At 46.3% G+C, this 24,677-nt stretch overlaps 1 protein-coding gene across 2 annotated transcripts in view; it reads left to right on the top strand.

Moving 5' to 3' along the window:
* LOC137423365 (lysosomal alpha-glucosidase) overlaps nt 1–24,677 on the top strand; it is a 74,663-nt gene that overhangs the window by 1,574 nt on the left and 48,412 nt on the right. For both annotated transcript variants that reach the window (XM_078774296.1, XM_078774297.1), the window contains exons 2-7: nt 5,178–5,452; nt 14,463–14,779; nt 15,024–15,169; nt 20,398–20,563; nt 21,649–21,745; nt 24,333–24,452. In XM_078774296.1, coding sequence (XP_078630422.1) covers nt 5,200–5,452; nt 14,463–14,779; nt 15,024–15,169; nt 20,398–20,563; nt 21,649–21,745; nt 24,333–24,452 — 1,099 coding nt within the window. In that variant the 5' untranslated portion in view covers nt 5,178–5,199. The remainder of the gene's footprint in view (nt 1–5,177; nt 5,453–14,462; nt 14,780–15,023; nt 15,170–20,397; nt 20,564–21,648; nt 21,746–24,332; nt 24,453–24,677) is intronic.

Below are 24,677 nucleotides of genomic sequence, written 5' to 3'. Positions count from 1 at the left end.
TTCCCGCATGTGCGTGAATGTTCTCAATTATTTCTGACACCGAGTCTAAAACCATCGATAAAAATGAAATCGGATGGTGAGCTAGATTGGAGATAAAGGCGTGAGAGAGAGACTCAATGGCCTTGAAATTACAGGCCTTTGAGAATTCATTTCGTTCTATAAATGGAAACATTCATCGAATTTTCTTCCTGTTTTTTTTTCAACCGAATCTAAAACTATGTTAGCGACTGTGAAAAATGAAATGATATATCGAATTAGAGTTTAAATAAAACGTGCAAGACAGCATGGGCCTAACTAAATAGGCCTCAAAGCTATGCGAGTTAATAAAATGGTGGATATTTGTTTATATGAAGCCTCTCCCAGAATGGGTGGAGCTACTCTCTAAACGGAGTAAGCCACACCCCTGGACAGACAGACAGACAGACAGAATCACCTGCGGCTAATATAATATAGATGTACAGTGTTGTCTCAACGTCCGTTTGATCAGGATACCGTTTTGCAAGTTATTAATTTATTTACTGGATAAGATAGTTTTGCAAGTTATTCTAAAATCCTCATAATAATACAACAAGAAAGAATAACAATTAATAGGCCCACCATCGTTATCTATCTAACAACACAAGTCTGATCAGTATCTATATTCAATATTGCAGGATCTGGAATCACAACCTATGAAGCTGTTGTTGTTGTTGTTGAACTTTGGGTAATAGAAGGATCTTGTGCTTGCAGTGCAGAGAATTTGTAATGACACTGGATGAGTTACTGTGTTCTGGTACGTTATTACTTGCGAAAATCGAAGATTTTTCATGGATATTGGTTGATCTTGTGCGTTATTCTGTCTTTGTTTGTTTGTCTGTCTGTCTGTAAGTCAGTCGTCTACAGGTCACAATTTTCAACCGATCTTCCCGAAACTTCACCAAATTGTAGAGTTGGTCATAAGAAAGAAGCCTATTGTTTTTGGGTTCAAAAGGTCAACAGGTTAACATAGGCCAAAGGTGCCATAGGTCATGATGGCCAACTTTGTCAAGTTTCTAAAATCCTCAATTTCCATCAGATTGACTTAGAATTTTAAGAGGATTTGCATATGTGGTCACTGAATTTAACCACCAAGTATTTTGAGGTCAACATAGGCCAAAAGGTCAACATAGGCCAAAAGGTCAACATAGGCCAAAAGGTCAACATAGGCCAAAAGGTCAACATTGGCCAAATTTCTAAAAGCCTCAATTTTCATTCCACCGACTTTGAAATTTTAAGAGGATTTGCATATCTGGTCATTGAATTCAACTCCAAACTATTTTTGAGATCAACATAGGCCAAAAGGTCAACATAGGCCAGATTTCTAAAATCCTAAATTTTCATCCGATTGACTTGAAATTTGAACAGGATTTGCATATCTGGTCACTGAATTCAACCACGAATTATTTTTGAGGTCAAAATAGGCCAACAACTTATTTTAGGGATTTTGCAAGTATCGTGCTATGCACGACATATTTCTTTATTATTTTATTTACTGGATAAATTAGTGTTTTGGCAAGTTCTTTATTTATTTACTGAATAAGTTAGTGTTCTGGCTTATTTGTTTATTTATGTACTGGATAATTTACTTACTGTTTTGGTGAGTTATTTATTTATTTATTGGATAAGTTAGCGTTTTGACAAGATATTATTATTATTTATTTATTTTAAACAAAATGCACCCCTAGTTATTTTTTTTTGTACCGATTGCTTCACGCATCTCTATAACTAGAGTCCCTGTATAAAGAGAGTTGCGCCATGCGCTGACCCGAGATTTCTGGTCACGTGATTTCGTGGCGCCATTTTGTGTCTAACTTCACCGTGCGTGAACGTCAGCTTGGTACGGGAATGTTGTTTATTGCCAAACAAAATGACTGGTTGTTCTGCTTTTGGTTGTTCAAACCAATCTGGGAAATATAAGATGTATAGATTTCCAAGTGATAAAGTCAGAAGACAAATTTGGGAAGCGAAAGTCAGACGAAAGAGCTGGAAAGCAATCGACTCCTCGAGACTCTGCCAGGTAGGCCCACGCCGCTTGATGATCGATGTTCAAAAGCAATTCTATCTGCTCGGTTTTTTTTTGGTTGTCTGTCCGTTGAAAACCCTTTTAAAGGGAAGTGATTTGTGTTTGTTTATAATCTTCAAGGAGCTGACCAAAAATGCATTTCCGTGGGAAGAACCCTGCTCAATTTTTTTCGGGTAGTCCTAGCGGACCGCATATTGTCATTGATTGATGAAATGTCCCGGTACAGTGACATTGCCTGGTCTGCGGTTGGGTAGTCTGCGGGCAATGTCACTGTACTTTTTCAGAGGGAATTAATTTTGATTTTATAGGGGTGGGAAACCCATGGTCCGTTTTGTTTTCAGTTGTCTGTCCGTCCATTCAAAAGTTATTCCGAGGCAAGTTATTTTTTTGGTTTAAAATCTTTAGCCTAATCGGCAATCATAAAAGCAATTTTAGGGGGGGACCTGCTCAATTTTTTTGCGGGTTGTGCAGCCATCCATACGTCCAAAATTTGACGAGTTATTGTTTGCTTTGTACAGTGCTCATGCGTCTTGTGGCATATTTGCTCAAATATTTCCCACCCCGGGATTTATGGCCAAATTGTAGTGATGGAAGATTTTGCACATTGGACAATCCCTATATATTTAACCTGGTGACAGCTATCGTTCCCAAAACATACAATATTTCTAGGTGATTAATGCAGTAAAACAGGTGTATTTGTGTACCCACATTTAAAACTGGCTCAACTTTCAAAAGCTGTTAGCTCTTATATGCAGTGTTGGCTTGTAATATGCATTGCCATACCACTTTTAATATCACCACACAGCTCTTTTTCACGGCAATAGCTGAGTTTTTGACAAAACAAATATCACCTGTATGTAATAATAAGACTAAATATGTGTAGTGAATTTTTTTTTAGCAGGTTTAGAATATATCACCCCATATCGCGAATGTCCATGTATATCTAATCCGACACACTTAGACACAAAATGGCGTCCAAATTTGAGTTGACACAACTCTCTATATACAGGGACTCTATCTATAACAAGTTAAAATAATGAAGTGTGTACCAGACAAGTGTAGTGTAGTTTTTTTTCCAGCAAAATAGACAGTGAAAGGACCAGAGTAGCATAGCTTGAGGGTAAAAAGGATGAGAGGATAGCCTTAACGCAGGGGTCTTTTGGTTGGAGAGTGGTTAATGCTAAGTGGACCATTAGTTTCCCTGGAAAGGTAGTGGCTGTAGAGGGGTGGATGGTTTTAAATGGGAATGCGTTAGCCACCTCGATACATAAAATCTCATAAAATTATGAATCATTAAGATGTTATTGTCATGTGATAATGTGACATCAAATATTGTATCAGCAGAGATACCATGCCTCAGAAAATCCCTTGTTTTTCAGAATTAGATTTATTAAAATAAAATACTAGCATGCTACCAGTGCTATGCAAGGGACACGTGATCACGAACCATCCCCAGTCCCGGTGTCACGGTAAAAGCAAACCACATGATCACAAACGTTCTCGAGTCACGGTTTCTCAGTGGCAGATCCATTGAGTCGGCAGATCCACATCATGCGAGTATGGTTAATCAATTTTAAAATTTTAATATAAAGAACCTAGTTTCCCTATGTCTATGGTGAGTGGTGTTGGGGATTTGGGGGAAATTGTTTTTGCCCCCACCCACCCCCGGGCGTCAGACACCTTCAGTACACCACTGCATTGGAGATGAGGTGGCATGGGAACATTGGCAGGACTTTTGGGTAGCTTGAGTGTAGATGGGTGAGAGACATTGGTTTGGTGCAGCGTAGGCATGATGGACCAAGTGTCCTCCTGCACCAAAGTTCCATGTGTGTAAGAGTGGTCATAGTTATTTTGCGGCATGTAATTTATCAGCAGCACCCCTTGTGAATCCCAGAACTTTCCGTCCATAATCTTGCTGGCTGAGGACTGGGTGCGGAACTTCTTTGGGGGTGTTGATCCCCGTTGCTTTCACGACAAGGATTCGGCCTTTGTCTCATGGTCCTAGTGGTGACCCCATGTCTCACCAACAGTAACCAGACGTGACAAAGACTCTTGCTGGATCAACGTTTAAGAGTTTCAGCAATTCTTCACTGGACAACACCTTTGCACTGTGGGGTTTTGAGCCACCCATCTGGCAGAAACCTTTGATGTGTGAATATGTTCTTGGTAATGCAACCTTGATTCAGCGATCGGGCATCCTCATACTTTCTACAGCAGAGATGTTTCTCCAGACCTGGGGTCGTCTTCGAATCGATTCTCTGTCATGTGCAAACACCATTGCCCATTGTCGTTGCCGTGTAATGAGGGGCATTCTCCCTTAAGCCAGCAGCCACGTATCCATACATTTGCTTTGCAGTGAATCCTTCCTTGTACAAACATTTGATAACTGCAAACATTTGAAAACATTGCTCAAGCTTGGAAAAGTCTAATTTTAAATAAATATGAAAAGATCTAACAGCATGAGTCCTCCACTGATGGGACATGAAATTCGACAGGGATTTTCTAAAGTACATATAAATCTGCAGCTTTCATGAATGCATATGCTCTACAGTCTACTCTACAAGAATGCGAATTGCAAAACCTTTTGAATCCTCCTCGAATCGCAAGTTGAGGGGTTTTTTTGGGGGTTTTTTTTTCTTCCTTTACGTCACGCCATCGAAGGTGGATGGAGGTTTTGTTTTCACCCCTGTTTGTCTGTTTGGTTGTCTCTCTCTGAGCAGGATATCTCAAAATGTTATGGACGGATTTGGACGAAACTTGGTGGACAGTTTGGCTATGTTCCAAAGACAAATTGATTCTGCATTGGTAAAGATTCTGATTCGATTTTTTTTTTAAATTGAGTTGAGTGATTCTTCACCATTGAGAGATGGGGCCAAAACGGTGTATAGCACGACATCAAAAAAGGTTGTGGACAGATTCGGACGAAACATTGTGAATGATTTGGGTAGGTGACAAGGAGCAGCCAATTCAATTTTGGTTAAGGTCTGGATGCAGATCAGACCTATCGGTGGGATACAAAACGTAAACTGTTCAGCTCTGTGGTGGTGTGTGCTCCACTGAGTGGCGTTCTATTAATATGTCTGTTTCCACAGCACCATTGGTTGTTCTAGCAAAGTACTCTTTTTACCTCTCCTAGGCCTTTTTTCTGCATTTTGACAATGAAAATCACCCCTTTCTCCGGCGATGAAGAGCCTTTGCTGGGCACGACGCCATCACAGCCAAAATTGCGGACGCGTCCAAGAGACTTGTGCCGAAGATCATTGGTACTCATTGCAGTACTCATGATGGCCCTACTTGTTTTCAGCCTTGCCAAGATGTTCTTGTCTGAAGCATTGATTGATCTATATGGAAGTCTAAACCCTTTTCCTGCACCGCTGCAAGATGCCAGGTTCAGGTTCACTTCGTTGTCAGGCAAGTATCACTGTTTCTATCAAGTACTGATTGCTGTTGTTTGCTTTAAAATAGCATTTGTGGTTTAAAATCTATTGATAACAGGATTGTCGAGTTAAAAACTATTTTGTTACCGGTGCCTTGTCGATTTATAAAACTCAAATTGTCACAATCATGGATGGCATCATCCTTATTAAAAAGAAAAAAAAAATCCTGTTTTTCTATTTGATGAAATGAAATGTTTGATTAAATTTGACACACACACACACACACACACACACACACACACACACACACACACACACACACACACACACACACACGCTTGTACAGTATCTGTTGTTCCTAAACTTTAATATAATTTAAAGGATTTTTTACGTGCTCCTCCCCCGACCCCCTGGTCACGATGTACCTCCGAGCCCCGAGAGGAGCCACGGCAGAAAAATGTGTTACTCTGGGTTAGAAATCGATAGTGAAACCACACCAATGATTATAAACATACAAATATTGTATTGAAAATCACACCAGAATAACGGTACAACCAATGCAATAGCAATCAAAAGTACACTTCATACATCTTATGATGGTACCATCAGCTAAAGTCAGATAACTCACTGCGTTCCCAGTGAGTGAAAAAGAGCCCTCCTCAATATCTCTATAACTCCAAGGTGATCCCCTCCTGTGAGTAGTGATGAGATGATGAGGCCATGAGGCGAGTAATGAAGCGCAGGCAAAGCGTAGGCAGGCACGTGGTCCAAACCAAAGGTAAACTGGCAGCGGGATGGGAAGTCCCAAAGGCCCCCTCCAGATGTACATGTTCACAGTTAAATCAGCGAACCGCAACGTAATCCTCAAACGCTGCGTTTGCGCACACACATCCCCGACAGATGACAGGATGGTGAGAAAAGCTGACGTCTAGCAAAACCTTTTTCGGTGAGCGAAGCGTGAGGGTCAAAATGGCCGACGGCTCTTACTTGAGGCGAAGCGACCAAGCGAGGATTCTTCAGAATCTCAACGCCTAAACCTGACTACGCAGGTTTCTCAATCCTCTAGCGATAACACCTATCGCAGGAAGGTCCTTTCAAGGAAACTCGAAGTTCACTCGCGACGTTCGTTCGATAACGCTCGCTGTCGAGCTGGAAGCCACGCGTCTTGTCCAACTTTTCTCGCCACGCCTCTTCTTCTTTTCCGTCGTCTTCGGTTCGGTTTCCTGTATCATTTAAAGTTAACCTTTTTAACTTTTGATAACTGTTCATGAATACTAAACCTTTTGAAGATAATAATAGTACATAATATCAGAAATATGTCAAGTGGGTGAAAACCACAACCACGGAAGTGCCGAATCCGTAACAGATTGCTGGAAATGATGTTGATTTCACAACATCCCATATCCAAGTTTATTTAAAGCTTTGTGTTACGTGGTCCCCTCGGTGAATACCTGGTCTCGGTGACCCCCGGACCGTGAGAGGAACTTCGCCAGAAAGTTGTATTATATATGCGCTTTCGCCACGCAATCCATATGAATTCCACCCAAGAGAAAACTGATGTTCAAGGATATATTTCAATGGTAATGACACCATACAATTTCAATGATACAACCACGGAGATTTTCCCCGAGCAATCAATAGCAAACCACCATCAACAATTCCCAATCCACAATCAATCCCCTATATGATTAAGATGGCCATCTTGTATATGTGTGTTCACTTCGGTACTCACGACCCCCTTTTGGTCTCTGCTCCTCACAATGTCTCTGGGCCCCTCCTGACCAAGATACTGGTCGGCGTCGCCGCACTCGGGCGGTTGAACGAACCCCGGGTGGACGTTTTTCCACCGGGCAGGTATCGTACCAGGCACCGTGGCTGCAGCCCCTCGTGGCCACGCGAAGCGGGTACGGTAGAGCAAGCCAAAAGCCCCACGCCGCTTGCAAGGCGCGTTAGGCCCCAAGGTGCGACCCGCACGCGTCTGTTTAGCCGGTGCCGCGAACGGTGCCAGACGCGGGGTCGATGCACGGCCCCACGTCAACTTGACGTCTCCACCGGGCAGGTACACGTCCCGGTAATTCCTCTCGCCAGACGGGCTTCGGAACGCCGCTTTTCCACGCAGCGCAAGGTCGATCCCACCTTTCGTCGGAGCGGGGCGAGGAAGAATACTACTCGTCGCTTTCTTCCTCGTGTCTTTTTTTCCTCTTCCGTTTCCGGTCACTTTCCAGAAGGGCTCCTGACCCTCCAACCACAACAACCCTTAATCTATTACACATGGATAAGCAAAGACCTGAATGGTAATTCACATACATTCACATAAATATGTAACATTTGTAACAATAACTTTGTAACAAACACCTAGCTCGTCTTCACGCTGTTGAAACCAAAGCATTCAGAATCATTGGAATCTCCCGCGATGAAGCTAACTCCGAGGGCCTCTCACTCACTCACCGCAGGCAGGTTGGTGGTCTTTCCGTCTTCTACCGACTCCTCTCTGGCCTTGCCCCCCCCAGCTCTCTCTGGGCTCCGTCCCGCAAATATTCCTACAGGTCGCACAAGATCTGCCTGCAACCCTCTTATGGTTAAACTGCCAAAATCAAGACTCTCTGCTCACCTTCACTCCTTCATTCCTCTTTTCTCCCGCCTCTGGAACAAACTCCCTCACTCTCTTCAATCCCACTCCACCCTCCAGGTCTTTAAAACAGCTGTTCACCACCATCTCTTATCATCCCCCATCCAAAACCTTGATCTTTTCTATCCCTGCTAATTTCACCCCAATTCCACTTTTTTGAAATACCAACTTCTGTCCTGGAAGTCCTTGGTGTCCTGGTGTTTTATACTTCTCCCCCCCCCCCCCTCCCTTCCCACGCCTCCTCCCCCCAAGTCCTCTCCCTCCCACACATCTCCCTGCTCTTAAATGTTGTGTGTTCTCAAGTGTTTGTGTGCTTCCCCTTCTCATGTCTTCCGCTCCCTCTTTTTATATATTTTGTTTGTCTGGTTGATTTGTTTGTGAAGTAAATGTCAGCTCTTTCACGAGCCTCGATTCAGTATACAAAAAAATAAATAAATAAATAAATAGAAAACATAACCCACTTTGATAGTAAAAATGGGACAATAAGATGAGGATTGAGGCAGCACTCACCCTAACCTCTGCCTCTTATAATGGGAAATTAGTTTGAATTTACACGTTTTTCATTTACAACACTTGACCAACACTTGCTCTCAGGCTGAAGGTGAGGAGCTTAGCTAAGGAGGATGACATTGGGGACTTCACGACCAGCCCTTCGTGGGCCTACAGATTCATGGCACACCATGATCTGTCAGCTCGATGCTGCAAACAATCTCCCAACATCTATCTGATGACACGGCTGATAAGACTATGCACTTCGAGTCATACATCACCAAGTCATACAATACACCCCCAAACCCTCTCCCTCCCACAGATCTCCCGATGTCCCTGTTCTCTGCTGTTGTACTTGTGTGCTTCCCTCTCTCGCCCCATCTTGTCTTTTTTGTGATTAATGTTGTTAGCTCTAACACGAGCCTCGATCTTGTATAACAAAAAAACAAAAACAAAAAAATACATAGAGCTTCGCCGGGCACATTAATTTTTTGTTTTGATGGTGAAAAACAGGGCTGCGGTTAATCCACGTTGGCGGTTAATACACCGGAACATACGGTAATGTAACGTGATAAAAATGTGGTCTAAAAGACGATGCTTTTCATCATTTTCATAATATCTCAGCAGGATATGGTAGTAAAGCGCAGCGTTACGCGCGCTGCTTGCGAGCAAGGAGGAAGCGGACAAGCGGTAACTTATAAGCGTCTTTATTTCAGGAGCTCACTGCAACACTGGCGCGCTCCGGGCTGCGCGCCCGGTGTATATCATGAGGCCACGCCTACCCCTCAGGCGTGGCCACCGCCCACTTGGTGCGCGGAATGATGTCACCATGCCAGTGGGCTTTTGTGTCCGCCACACGCGCCCCCCCCAGAATTCCCGCGCACCTGGAGGGCCAGTTTGCGGGGCAGACGAATGACCCGACCGAAGCGCCCCCTGGCGATCGGCGGCGTCCGGGGTGCAGGGAAGCCAGGTGGGATGCCCCTGGCTGCCCCTGGGATGGGTGCAGGACCGGGGGGCGGCGGGGCTGGGCGGTGCCGGGGGTCCGCCCGCAGGGGGGCGGCCCCGACGTGGGGGTCTGGCCACTGGCGGTGGATGGTCCACATTGAGGTGGGCCGGCTTGAGGCGGTCTACCGAAACGCGGTCAGGAGTACCGCCGATGTCCAGGGTGAAGTGCTTCGCCCCGGTCTCCAGCACGCGGAAAGGCCCGTCGTACGGGGGCCGCAGTGGTGTCCGGTGGGCATCGTGGCGGACGAAGACGTACTCCGCCGTGCGAAGCTCCGGGGCGACGTGCGTCGGTGGGTGCCCGTGGCATGCCGTTGGCACCGGGGTGAACCTCTGGGCGGTCTCTTGCAGAGCGGAGCGCTGCTGTGCCGCGGACCATGGTGCCGTGGAGTCGGGGAGGAACTCGCCCGGCACCCGCAGTGGTTGCCCGAAGACCAACTCCGCCGCGGATGCGCGCAGGTCCTCCTTGGGCGCCGTCCGGAGGCCCAGCAGGACCCAGGGGAGCCTGTAGACCCAGCCGCCGTCGCGGAGGGTGGCCCGGAGCGCGGCCTTCAATGAGCGGTGAAATCGCTCACACAGGCCGTTAGCCTGGGGGTGGTAGGCCGTGGTTCGGTGCAGCCGGACCCCGAGCCCCTGCGCGACCGCCCCCCAGAGCTCCGAGGTGAACTGGGGGCCGCGGTCGGACGAGATGTCTGAGGGGGCGCCGAACCGGGCGACCCAGGTGGCGATGAAAGCCTGCGCGACATCGGCCGCCGTTGTCGACGCCAAGGGCACGGCCTCCGGCCACCGGGTGGTGCGGTCCACCATGGTGAGGACGTAGGTGAAACCCCGCGAGGGGGGCAGAGGTCCCACCAGGTCCACGTGGACGTGGTCAAACCGGCGTTCCGGCACCGTGAACGGGGCCAACGGGGCCTGGGTGTGCCGGTGCACCTTGGCGCGCTGGCACGCGAGGCACGTCCTGGCCCAGCCGCAGACGGCCTTCCGGAGGCCATGCCAGACGAACTTGTCGGCGATCAGCCTTTGGGAGGCCCTCGCGCCCGGGTGGGACAGGCCGTGGATGGCGTCAAACACCTGGCGCTGCCAGCCCGCGGGCACGATGGGGCGAGGACGCCCGAGGGAGACGTCGCACAAGAGGGCCGCGCCCGCGCGGTCGAACGCCACCTCGGTGACGGCGGTCCGCAAGGCCTGGACGTCGGGGTCAGCGGCCTGGTCCGCTGCCATCCGGGCATAGTCGATGCCGAGGTGGCCTGGTTGGGCGACGGCCCGGGAAAGGCAATCCGCCACCGGGTTGTCCTTCCCCACGACGTGCTGGATGTCCGTCGTGTACTCGGACACGGCCGAGAGGTGACGCTGCTGCCGGGCCGACCACGGCTCGGTGACCTTGCCCATCGCGAAGATCAGCGGCTTGTGGTCGACGAAGGCAGTGAACGCACGGCCCTCGAGCAGATGGCGGAAGTGCCTGACCGCCAAGTGAAGCCCGAGCAACTCGCGGTCGAAGGTACTGTAACGGCGTTCGGGCGGGCGAAGCTGCCGGCTAAAGAACGCCAGCGGTTGCCAAGCTCCACGCACCCATTGCTCGTGCACCGCGCCCACCGCGTAGTCCGAGGCATCGGTGGTGAGGGCGATCGGTGCATCGGGCGCCGGGTGCGCGAGCATGGTGGCGTTAGCCAAGGCGAGCTTCGCGCCCGTGAACGCCGTGTCCATCTGCTCGTTCCAGGTAACGTCGCCTTTGCCCGGCTTACCTCGGAGAGCTTCGTGCAGGGGGCGCAGGAGCTGGGCGATACGGGGCAGGAACCGATGGTAAAAGTTCACCATGCCCAGGAACTCCTGCAGCCCTCTGATCGTGCGGGGGCACGGAAACCCCTTCACCGCCTCCACCTTGGCCGGCAGGGGGACGGCTCCGTGCCTGGTGACACGGTGCCCCAGAAAATCGATTATGGTGGTGCCGAACCGGCACTTTGCGGGGTTCACAATCAGGCCATGCTGGCCCAGGCGTTCGAAGAGCGTGCGGAGGTGGCGTAGGTGCTCTTCGCGGGACGCGCTGGCGACGAGGATATCGTCCAGGTAGACGTAGACAAAATCCAAGTCACGCAGGACGCTGTCCATCAGTCGCTGGAACGCCTGAGCCGCATTCTTCAGACCGAAGGGCATGCGCAGGAACTCGAAGAGTCCGAATGGCGTGATGACCGCCGTCTTCGGGACGTCCTCCGGCCTGACGGGGACCTGATGGTAGCCGCGTATGAGGTCCACCTTCGAGAAGAAGGACATGCCCGCCAAACGTGCGGAAAAGTCCTGAATGTGGGGGACGGGGTAGCGGTCGGGAGTCGTGGCGTCATTGAGACGGCGATAGTCCCCGCACGGTCGCCATCCCCCGCCGGGCTTCGGCACGATGTGCAGCGGCGACGCCCAAGCGCTCTCTGAGCGCCGAACGATGCCGAGTCGCTCCAGGGTAGCGAACGCTGCTTTTGCCACCGCCAGCTTCGTCGGCTCGAGGCGGCGTGCCCGGGCGTAGACCGCTGGCCCGACGGTGGGGATGTGATGGGCCACCCCATGCTTGACGGCCCCCGCCGAGAAGGTGGGCCGCGTGAGGGCCAGGAAGCCGGCGAGGAGGCGGGTGAATGCGTCCGCTGCCGGAAGCGTACAGACCAACGTGGCCGGAACCGAACCGTTCGGCAAGCCGCTTGGCAAGCCGCTCGTTGAGCTGGGCAACGCACAAGCGAGCGAGCTGAACGTCTCGGCCTGGACAAGACGTCTGCGCTTGACGTCGACCAGGAGCCCATTAGCGCACAGGAAGTCCGCGCCAAGCAGTGCCATGGGCACGTCGGCGGTGACGAACGTCCATCGGAAAACCTGCCCTCCGAACCGCAGAGAGAGGCAGCGTTTTCCGTACGTACGGATGGGCGTCCCGTTCGCGGCAAGCAGCGCGGGGCCCCCACCCGCGGCGTGCTTGTCTGACGTGCCGGCGGGAACGACACTCACCTGCGCTCCCGTGTCGCACAGGTAACGGCGCCCGGAGAAGGTGTCCGTTATGAACAGCAGGCTGCTCGAACGGCCGGCGCTCATCGCCACTATTGAGCGCCGGCCCAGGCGTTTCCCGACCTGTTGAAGGAGCATGGCGGATGACACTGCCGAGCTTCGTGGCCGAACTTGGCGTGGAACCAGCACCAGGTGGTGGAGCTGGAGGAGCGCGGCTGGCTCCGCCAGGCCGGTGGAGTTGGCGGGTTTCCCCGCGGTGGCGGTTTTCGCCGCAGCGGTGGGCGGGGCGTGGCGGCGGTCACGAGGTGCGTATCAGCATGCTGCGTATGCTGTATAAGCTGATGCTGTGGATCAGCAGCATCAGCAGCAGCATCAGCAGCATCAGCCACGAGGGCCGTGACGGCCATGCCGACTCTCGCCCGCGTGTCCGAAGCGGCGAAGTACTTGTCCGCCTCGGCTGCCAATGCTCGGGGTTCCGTTAGCCCGGTCGAGGCGAACCTGCGCTGGAAGTTGGCGACGGAAAAGCGCCCGGAATAGAGAACCGGGGGCTTCGTCGCCCAACAGTGACAGCATATGGTCCATTCGGACCGACGGGCGCGTGTCACCGAGCTCGGGGAGATCCAGGAGGCCGTCGGCCCGTGCGTCGTCCGTGAGGCCGAACGTGGCTAGGAGTAGCCGCTTGAGTGCCTCGTACTTGTGGCCGTCCGGTGGGTGGCGAAGGACGGACACAACTCGAGCGGCCGTGCCGGGCCCGAGGGAGGCGACGACGTGGCAATAGCGCGTGTCATCGCCGGCGAGGCGCCGAAGCTGAAATTGGGCTTCGGCCTGGACGAACCAGACTTCGGCCTGAGCCTCCCAAAATTCGGGAAATTTGATGAAGTTGGCCATGGCAATGGCGTCGCGTGTGGAAGGATCGCTCCGGCAGATCCAACGTCAAGGGGGTCACCAGTAAAGCGCGGCGTTACGCGCGCTGCTTGCGAGCAAGGAGGAAGCGGACAAGCGGTAACTTATAAGCGTCTTTATTTCAGGAGCTCACTGTAACACTGGCGCGCTCCGGGCTGCGTGCCCGGTGTATATCATGAGGCCACGCCTACCCCTCGGGCATGGCCACCGCCCACTTGGTGCGCGGAATGATGTCACCACGCCAGTGGGCTTTTGTGTCCGCCACAGTAGTAAACTTCTTTTTTTTCCTTTTTTTTTCCACCGCCTTCAATATCTCTTATTTCAATTGAATTGTCGACTTGAACATTGCAGAACACATCGCCTTTTTGGCACTTTCAAAACCCTTTGTTTAGCAGTACTTTGATAAAATATTACGGCATTTTACATCATCTCAACCAATCAAATTTGCTGCTTATAAACTCCGCCCATGTCCTTGTTTGTCAAGACTGTGTGGGGTACGGTGTTCTATGAACTCGCTAGTTTATATAGTTATGCTAATGGGTAGAGGATGATTGTTGTAGTTAGACCTTTGATGCCATGCATGTTCGCACAGCTGTTAGAAATCCTATCGCATATTAGGTATGTATGTCTAGTGTTTGGCATCATTAATACTCCCCATGAGTAATGGGCATTTCTCTGATGGAGACATGAGCTAGGAGGTGTCCGATGCATTTGTTATCCTATGTCAAATGGGGTGGAGCTGCACAGAGAGGGGATGGCACGGCAGTTTTTAAACATTCCCTCTAAATATTAATGTAAAATGAGATAATAAATTTTTATTTGCTCTGAAAATATTTACCATCTTCTGAACATTGAAATATATATATTGAATATATATATTGAAATATATATATATCTTCTGAACATTGAAATATATATATTGAATATATATATTGAAATATATTGAAATATATTGAACAGCAATGTACCACATAAGGTCAAAATATATGCCCATAGGGTGCAATGTATGTTTTAAAGATTATTTTTGATGTCTTCAAACCTGCAGACCATGATTCTTGCGACTCCATTCCCAAGACGCATCGCTTTGATTGCTTCCCTGACTTTAGTTCCGGGATTACCAAAGACCAATGTGAATCCCGGAACTGCTGCTTTGTCCCTGTACCGGGTCAGCATGTTGGGATTGGTGTTCCTTGGTGCTTCTTCCCACCTGGTGCTGTGCACTACGAGGCTGAGACTCCAAAAGTTGGACCACAGGGTATATCGTCACGGCTTGCAATACGTGCTCGTTCAGGGTTTCCAGACGATGTCGTGCACCCACTCTTCACTGCTGCGTATGAGAATGATGGGCGCCTGCGTCTGAGGGTGAGTCGTTGGATTTTGTTTGCAAGAAAATCGCTTAGATTTAACAGGAAGGGATCTCTATCTGATGGCTTGTATTTTAAAATTGTATTGGCTTGTATTGTATTTGATTAGATAATGAAACAATTTTGGCAAGTCATAAGTCTTTGATTGCTCCATTAAAGGATGCACTGTTTTCTTTTTTTTCATACTTGGTCATGTCCTATCGTTTAGCCAGTTGAGTCTTCAGGTGATTTGTTTGTGACAGATTAATGATTCGGAGCATGCCCGATTTGAGGTTCCATTGAACTTGCCCCCACCAAGCACCACCTCTCCGAGACTCCTCTATACGGTTGAACTGAGCCGAAAACCCTTTGGCTTTGTTGTGAAACGAAAAGCCACAGGAACTGTGCTGTGAGTAAGACCTCAATTCCTTTGTACCCTTGCTTTTCTTTCACCAATAATAAACAGCAGTGTACAATTTTTTTTCCACATCCCTCTTTAGATTTCTTCATCAATTAAACAAGTAATAAATCGATGATTGACTGAACATAACATATTGTTTCGTGCACAGGGTTTGCACATTTATCGTTTGCACCACCCTGTACATGTGCCTGGCCCCAGGATCGTTGAATGGTGGGTGGTTGGTTGAATTGAAACCATGCATGGGAAAATGGTGTTACCGTGTCAACTTTAATGCTTCCACTTTCCTTATAGGACAATTACTGCAAGAGAAGATGTCCCCACATACAGTTGTGGCCAAAAATATTGGCACCCTTGCACTTTTTTGAAATAACTCACAATTTTCTCTAAAAATAAGTTGAAATTGAATGAATGCAAAAACAAGTTGAAATCACAATGTATGTCACTGCACTCATAGCATCTGTCCATAGGACATTCTCCCAGAAGGGTTTTGGCTTGTCCATGTGTGTTTTGGCAAACTCCAGTCGGGCTTTCTTATGTCTCTCTCAGCAGTGGTGTCCTCCTGGGTATCCTACCATAGAACCCACTTTCATTGAGTTGGTGACGGATGGGGCGAGTTGAAACGGTCATATCTTGTGTCTGAAGGTCAGCTTGAATCTGTTTGGCAGTTGATCGAGATGCTTTCTGCACCTTTCGAACAATCCTTCACTGCAATCTTCGAACAAGTTTTCTCTTGCGGCCACGGCCACGTCCATGGAGGTTGGCTACAGTGCCATGGGCCTTAAACTTCCTGATAACATTGCGTACGGTGGACACAGGAACATCAAGGTCTCTGAAGATGGACTTGTAGCCTTGAGATTGTCCATGCTTGACTACAATCTTGTGTCTGACCTCCTCAGGCAATTCTCTGGTTTTCTTTCTTTTCTCCATGCTCATTAGTGACATTTCTCTGACATTTCTCCATGCACACAGTGACACAAAACAGCTGAATGACTCCTTTTCTCCATTAAAACTGGTTGAATGAGTGATTTTTATATTGCAGGCACCTGCACTCACCACAGGTGAGTTCACTTCCAAAGTAAAGGAGAATCACCTGCTTAAAATATAATTATTTCCAACAACTTCTGAAAGGTGCCAATAATATTGTCTGAGCCATTTAGGATTTCTTTGTGGAATAAGCTAAGATTTCGTAATTTTTTTCAGCTTTTTTTTGCTTTGTTCCACTGCAAACCAAAGAAATTCATATGTGGATACCAAAAGATTATTTTAATTTCAACAATTTTCTGGAAGAAATGGTGAATTATTTGAAATAAGTGCAAGGGTTCCAATATTTTTGGCCACAACTGTAAGTATTAAATTAACTGATTGTTTTCGTAATGGAAATAAAAATACAAGCACAGTAATAATTAAGACTCTAAAGCAGAAATGATGACTAGGACACAACCACAGCAGAGCCCCAATGGGGTGACACAGAACACGTACTTAGTTGTTTAATAGAAAACCACGTTGATGAAAGCCGTGATTTTGCACAACAAAGGGAATTGTTGGAATGGCAGGTTATGCAAAGGAAGAAATAAATCTTTTGATTCGCCTGAGGTAGATAATGCAAATATGATCTAACTGGTGAAGAATTGTTGTGGCAAAGGCATGGATGGCAGCATGCCTCATGGCCATGAACCAGGACACTGTCACTCAGCCGGTTGCGGTTAGTAATGCACAACATGGCCCACCTGATATGAACTGAAGATTACTGCTGCCTCGGCCTCGCTCTTCCCGTGCAGCTGCTGTCTCTGCCCGTACCTCCTTCTCACAAATATGATGAGCCTTCAACTGGCCTGGTCACATACTTGCACTGCCTTGGTCTTACTGAAATTCCAACTGACTCTAGCCCGTCACTGCACTCATAGCATGCCTTTTGTAGGTGTGTCCACATAGTTTCTTAATCACCGTGTACAGCTTTCTCTGGCCCCACATGACGTTTTCCTGCATGGTCGCCTGGACTAGTCGCAGTCGTGGGAAATGGGAGGAATGCGAATCACAAAAAAGTGGCAAGGGGTCACTGGACAAATTTGGCAGTATTTTATCTGATTAACAGTTTGATCCAGCATGGTAGTCGCTATCTGATGGATGTGGCGTTTTGCCTTTCTCAAACACATGTACAACACAAGGACTCGCAGCCCTTTCCATACACATCATGTTGTTTTTATTGCTTCACGAGTTATCAAGTGACCACTATATTCGTATGTGTGTCTGTCTGTGTGTGTGTGTGTCTGTCTGTCCGCAGCATAACTACCCGATGATATCATCCGATCTTGATGAAACTTCGGTGGGAGGTTGATATCATGATCTGGTTGTGTCCTGCCTAGAGTGGGCGTATTGCGCCCATTGTGGGCGGAGCCAAGCCCGAAAAAGATGTCTTTTTAGGGGGCAATCGAGTTCAAGCTACATCTTCTCCAAGGGAGTTGGTGGAATCTCACAGGGTTTCGATATTTGGTTCGGCCAATGTCATGTGTCTAGCCCCACAGAGCTCGATTTTTTTTTTTCATTTCATTTTTCACCGAATTTTCGGTATTGTGCAGCTAACTAACCTCATAACTGATTATACATTCTTTTCTATCATTTCAAGGTCAGTAACCTTCGTTTTGACATTTCCAGGCCTGGCCTGTCCGGGCGTGTTTCGGTTATAGTCCGTCCTTTGTCATTGAATACCGCTCGCTCGTGAACCATCGTCGTCTCCTGACTTGTCTAATTTAAAAGGACTCGTCAAACTTTTGTTTATAATCTGGGTATAATTACAAAAATGATGCATTAATTTGTAAGCTATTTTACAATGTTTGCTTTTACACCTTTAATTGACCAAGATGAGGTTGTTTCTTTGCGTTGTTAAGGTGGCAATTCGTGCAGCATGCACTTTCATGTCCAAGTTCTTAATGATTTGCAAGAGCAAAATATGGGTTTCCTTGACAGTCTTTTGTCATCAAACTGTGTAGCCAATTATATCTATCTGTCGATAAGTTCTGTTTGCTTTGGCCAGGGTCCCAAAAGACCATTGAATTCTGAGTGGATTGTGGGTCTCAGCCTCTGGTCCAAATTACATTCTCACTGTGATTCAAAGACCAGGATTAGGCAAATGATGAACCTTTGTAATTGTGACTGAAAATCTACTTTACATAAGCTCACACTTTTAGAATAGACATACACAGATAGGAAGGCAGAGCCAGCACTTTAACAAAACAAGAAAGCATCTCAAAATTCAAAGTTCATCTACATCCACTTTGTCCTCAAACTAAACTTGATGAAAACACTAGCTACACGAGAACGGCACTCGGTAGAGCACATACCTCCGCCAGGCTTAACACTTTACGTTTTGTATCGCACTGATAGGCCAGATCTGAATCCGGATCTGAACCAAATTAGAATTTGTTTGTACTTAACCTAACCTAACCAACTCCTCCACCTAGTTTTGTCATAACTAATCCACAACTTTTTGAAAGATCATGCTATATATAGTTTTTGGCCCCATATCGCAATGGTGAAGAATCACTTATTAAAATTATAAAGTTATCGTATTCAGATTTTCATCAAAATTTAATCATTTCGTCCTTGTCACACACTCGACCTCTCAATAAAATTCCATCTGAATCCGTCCAGAACTTTAAGATATCCTGTTCACAGAAAAACAAACAGTCAGCTATAATTATATGTAACCATGTTTGTGCAGCATTTTTATGCATAACCCTAAGCATGCTGGGATGTTATTTGCTTCATTAATACATGGGCTATATGTGTGTGGAAGTCATTGCTTAGTGTCCCTAATTTACCCAGGTGTTTCCATTTGTTTTTACTACCTGTAGGTGTGCTGCAATACATACAGGTAGTGTACAAAAAATTGTCACCAGGAAGTGGGTAGTGGACACTATGCTACAATAACATAAGTAACATTTTGGTAGGATTCCATTGACTTTGTTTTTATTTTACTACTTGATTTTTATTTATTTTTTGAGAAACAAAACCACCACCAAGGGATAATTTTTAATTGTGGCATGCATGTGCATGTAGACCTTTTCATACAAATATGTTGATGCAAAAAATAAGCATTGCAATTGTGCTAACTGGCCATGATCTTTCACAGAGAAGCTTCTTCTCAAACTCGGTGCCTTGGTCCATCGATGAAGTATGTGAAATTTTGCTTGTATTCGTTCGGAAGAAGAAATTTGAATTTTTTTGGAAATTCAAGATTTTCACCAATATTTTGGATGAATCAGCTTTGTTTGTTGGAGGATATGTACTGGAGCTTATGACTTGTAACATCCTTGTGAAGTTTGAAGTTGATCTCTGAGGAAAAACGTTTCTTACGATATTGTCTTTAGAAGAAAACCAATCGGAAATTCCGACCTGAACACACAAGGGTGTGATTTTGAGCAACCTTTAAACACACACACACACACACACACACACACACACACACACACACACACACGCACACACGCACACACACACTGGCCTGTCCAGGTGTCTCTAGCATCATTGAAACATATGGCAGGGAGCAATATAACCACAACAAATTTTATGCCTTTGGATAGGTGGATGGTGGGTGTGTGCCCCTCCCTCCTCTCCCCAATGTATTTCGCTTTTAAAGTTGTAAATGCGATATTTATCCACGACTTCAAAACGATAGCTGATGCTTCAGGCATTGCATCTCGGTAAATGCTCTTGATGAGCATCTCACTAGCACTAGTTCAATCTGCTCCTGCGAAAATGGCTGTAGTGTCCTGTGGTTTGCGTTTATTTAACTGTTTGTTTCTGTAAGGTTGAGATTCAGACAAATGATAATACCAGCAAGGCAAAAGTATGCTACAACCTCTTGCAGCAAATTGTATAAAGTGAAATGTCTAAATACTACGTCGTAGATTGATATATCACTCCGCTCCCCCCTCCAACTCTCGCTGCTCATAACAATACATTACTCTGCCTTAAAAAGAGGAAATAACCCCATGTCACATTTGAAGTACCCCTGCACTGCAGTGCGAGTGGTCTTGTGTATTCCAGCTTCGGCAGCATCGGTTTTATATCGCTGTTCGGATTGTGTTTCGGATGATTCTGGTTTAATTTTGATACGTCTGTCGTTTCCACTTCTACAATGTTTTAAAAACCTTTTTGTTTGAATGATTTTATCTTTTGCTGTTCTTGCCATTGCTTTTGCTTCTGCTTATGTCCAGGCTGAATGCAACGGTGGCACCGCTGGTATTTGCCAATCAATTGTTGCAGCTATCCTGGGAAATGCCAACTCATCTGTTGTATGGACTTGGTGAGCACCGTGCTCCGTTGCTGCTGAACACGACGTGGAGCCGTCGTACTATGTGGGCAGGCGATCAAGGACCCAAGGTGTGGGAACATCCATCCTTGGTTACTTCTCTATCCAACTTCTCCAATCTGTTCAGTCCCATTCTTTCCTGTAGGGCTTCAAGACAATTGTCACCACTACCTCAGGGCTGACAGGATGGTCTTCATGCATACTCGCCTCTAGGCTGTCTAGCCTGGGTTCGAATCCTGACCCATTGATAAACTGTCATCCCGGTGTTTCACATGCGGGGTGATTCATCAAAGTGTGTTCCGTCCCTCCCTCGAATGAACGTTAAATTGGCGCCCCGTCTCACCAATATTCGTTGGTGGATGTTAAAGATCCCTCTTTCCCACTTTCTAAAGTGTCTTTCTTGAATAGTAGGTGAGGCTGGCACCATGGTCAAATTCCAAATTCCTGCCCTAACCAGCAGAGGGCATTGCATCAGCGGTGCCCTCAGCCAATGATGCTACCGCACAGCTTTGTGCTGCACACGAAAGCCAACTACCTCAGGTCATCTCCAATCCATACTAATGGCCTCTTCTGCCACAAATGACCTCTATTCCTCAGCACTCCCTTTTTCCCGGTTATTGTGATTTACCCCTTTTCGTTTGTAAGTTGTTGGTTGGTTTGTCCTTTTCTGTTTCATCTTCACCTCCCCTTCCTCTTCTCGTGGTGGTTTAAGTAGTTGGTTCACCCTTGTATGCCTTCCCCCTCTCCCTCCTCTTCATCTCTCTGTTGTTGGTGTTTTCCCCCTCTCCATTTTGTGTCCCCTTCATTTCTGCTTTCGCTCTTTCACGAGCCTTAATGTTGTATGCAAAAACTGTGTGTGGTGTGGTGTGGTGTGGTGTGTCCCTACTGCATGTTAAACTTGTTGACTCACTTTCTGTGTCGTTGCTTGTTACTGCTAATATATATATGTATAACCCAGAGAGGATAATAACATGACCCCTCCTGTCACTCCCTTAGGGAGTCGTCGGTGTGCTAGTCCTTACAATTAGGCATTTGTTTTCTCCATAAGGTTCATGTAAGTTTAATAATTTATCCCCTTTATCTACTGAAAGGTTCAAGTTGATAATTGGTTATGGGCTGACTTTGCATGACTTTATGCACTCTCCTTGATGCGCAGGAAAACACAAACCTGTATGGCTCGCAGCCTTTCTACTTGGCCTTGGAGGATGATGGATCGGCTCATGGAGTGTTCCTGCTTAATAGCAATGCTATGGGTAAGGACCTAATTGAGGGACAGTGGTACCAGTACTGCCCTGGGGTAACCCTGGGTTCTGAATTTGGATAAGTTGACAGTCATTGTAATCAGTTATAAATGATTTTTGAGACTGGTTGAGGTTTGTTCTAGTCATATGATGTTTTTTATGTCTTAAAATGGAAATATTTCTTTAGTTAAATTTATTTTCCATCCAAATGGTATTTTTTTGTCTTTTATTCTGAAGAATATAAGTCTCTATCATTCCTTGTATTTCATGTCCAAACATGGAATGAATATACTGTACAGTAATGTCGCTATGACCATTATTATGAATCATCCTTCATCCTTCATCCCTCATCTCAAGGTGTCTACATTGGAAGCTCACAGCTCAAAGGAAGCCGGCCACTTTGACCGGATCCCCCCAGAGATGGAGTAAAGAAGACACTGATTACAGTGAACTTGATTTGTGAATAGTCGCTCTAATAACTGATTAAAACAGAACAAACATTAACAAAAAAAATCTTTGGCAGATGTTTTGAAGGAAACTTTACAGTAGAGAATGTGCAGGCCACATAACTTGTGGTATTCTATCCTATAAATATTTTACTTGTACACACCTGCATTACATGCAATATATGAATAAATCATCAGACTGCTGGATTATGGTACATGGAATTGCCAGAAAATGGGGAAACATGTTTAAAAAAAACCGATTGATTGCAGAAAACAGCACAAATGAAATATTGTACACACCAATGACAAGACTTGGGTAAATGCAAAGGCAAATACAGCGAACCAATTGAGAATGAATGCCAGTAAATAGAGCCTAATGTCAAAGCACATAATGATATTCAAAGCATACCCACTTTTCAGATTTGACAAAATCACAAGCTGGTATTTCAATCCTGATAGATGTCACACCCACTCACTCTCCCTGAAAGGACCGTATGGCAAACCCTCCCATCTATTGTCTTTGAACTTCTTAAAGGGAATTGTTGTCACTCAAACTTCAAGGGTCCCTCTATTTTATTCTTCAATCCCGATGTTTGTGTCCCCATCCCCCTCCCCAGTGTTCTATCTCTTCCACGAGCCTTGACATTGTATAACTAGATGGTATTCGTAGAATACTTACCCTGCGCAGTCAACTTGTGAGCCAACTCTTCTGTTTTTAAACATTTTTTTTTCTTTGATCCAATATGGCTGCCAGACCACATGAGCGATGACATCATAAATTTATATTCTCTAATATAATTGTTGCATAGATCACGCCCAATGCATTTCAAACTGATCAGACTAAGCGTTGTCCCTGTCGAATTATGACGTCATAATTATGGCACCAATGACGTCATCGTTAACAACACCTATTCCCCATATGGAGTTCTTTACAATGAGCCATGTTTCAATTTTTTTCCATTCAGCGGTTTTGGAGAAATAGAGGTGATGGCGTCAAGATGGCACCTGCACCACATGACCTATCATTAAAAATATTCTACATGAGGAGGTGCTCCTATGGTGAAAATTTTGTGTTCATCAGACCAACAGTTGCTGAGAAAAAAAAATTCACAATGATCGGATAAGTTGTACTTGTCGAATTATGACGTCATAACGAAGGCACAGATGACCATCATTAACATATCTTATTCCCCAAGGGGAGTACTTGACAATGAACCATGTTTCAATTTTTTCCATGCAGCGGTTTCAGAGATATCGAGGTGCAACTTTTTTTGATTTTATTTTCCAAGATGGCGTCTGTACCACGTGACCTATGACGTTATAATTATCATGAAAAAATTCTACAGCAGCCGCACATATTCTGAACATTTTGTGTATCGGTCTAACAGTTGCAGAGGTATTTTTGTTTTATTCATACTGATCAGATCAAGCGTTATACTTGTCGAATTATGACATCATAAGGCACCGATGACATCACCATCAACATATTATTCCCCATGGTGAGTACTTGACAATGAGCCATGTTTCAATTTTTTTCCATTGAGCGGTTTGGGAGATATAGAGGTGTAAAGTTTTTCCAATATGGCGCCTGTACCACGTGACCTATGACGTCATAATAATCATTAAAATATTCTACAGGAGGAGGCACTCCTATGGTGAAAATGTCATGTCAATGGGACAAACGGTTGCCGAGAAAATGAATTTTTAAAATGCAGACACGGCACACGTACGTACGTAACTGAATGCTTAACCCCGCTTTTTGCTTCGCGAGCGCAGGGTAAAAAGAAGGCCAGTAAATGTAGCCTAATGACAGAGTATACAATGATATTCAGCACTGTGGGAAGTGATTAGAACAATCAAATTGATATGCCCTATGGAAACCATGGACTACATGTGACAATGGGGAGTGATTGGAATGAGGTGTTCCCAGATCGAGCTGAAGAAAGTTGAAAAGGCAACCACATTCTAAACAGTATGGAGAGACACCATCATTCAATCAAATGCTGTTCACTTTATCAAGATCCGTCTTGTGGAATAGTTTTTTTTTTTTAACGAGGTGCTACTGTTATTTGTGTTGTTTTATCTTGGTAAGGGTTCCAATTTGTGCAAGGTTCAAGTAACCCGCGATATTTTTGTACCTTTGCTCTATACAGATGTGGTCCTCCAACCTGCACCAGCAATTACGTGGAGACCTATTGGTGGTATCTTTGATTTCTACGTGTTTCTGGGACCTCGGCCAGAAGACGTGATTCAGCAGTTTCTGGCAGTTGTAGGTCAGGTATTCCACCTCAGTAATTATTGTTGCTTTTCTACAACTATGACATTCTGGATCCATTTATCTTCTTGATATCATAAAACATTTGCTACTTGTAGTCTGCTATCATGATGCGGCAAATGACCAAGCTTTCACATTTTCTCATCTCTTCAAAAATCCTGAAGTCCAACATGCTTGTTTCACTAAACTTAGATTGCACTCTGAGCAAAAGCTATATCTGCTA

This window comes from Myxine glutinosa, chromosome 3 (genome assembly GCF_964187855.1).
Source record: "Myxine glutinosa chromosome 3, kmMyxGlut1.1, whole genome shotgun sequence".
NCBI classification, from domain to species: domain Eukaryota; kingdom Metazoa; phylum Chordata; class Myxini; order Myxiniformes; family Myxinidae; genus Myxine; species Myxine glutinosa.
The sequence above is the reverse complement of the archived record's forward strand: the minus strand, read 5'-3'. Positions and strand labels throughout refer to the sequence as shown.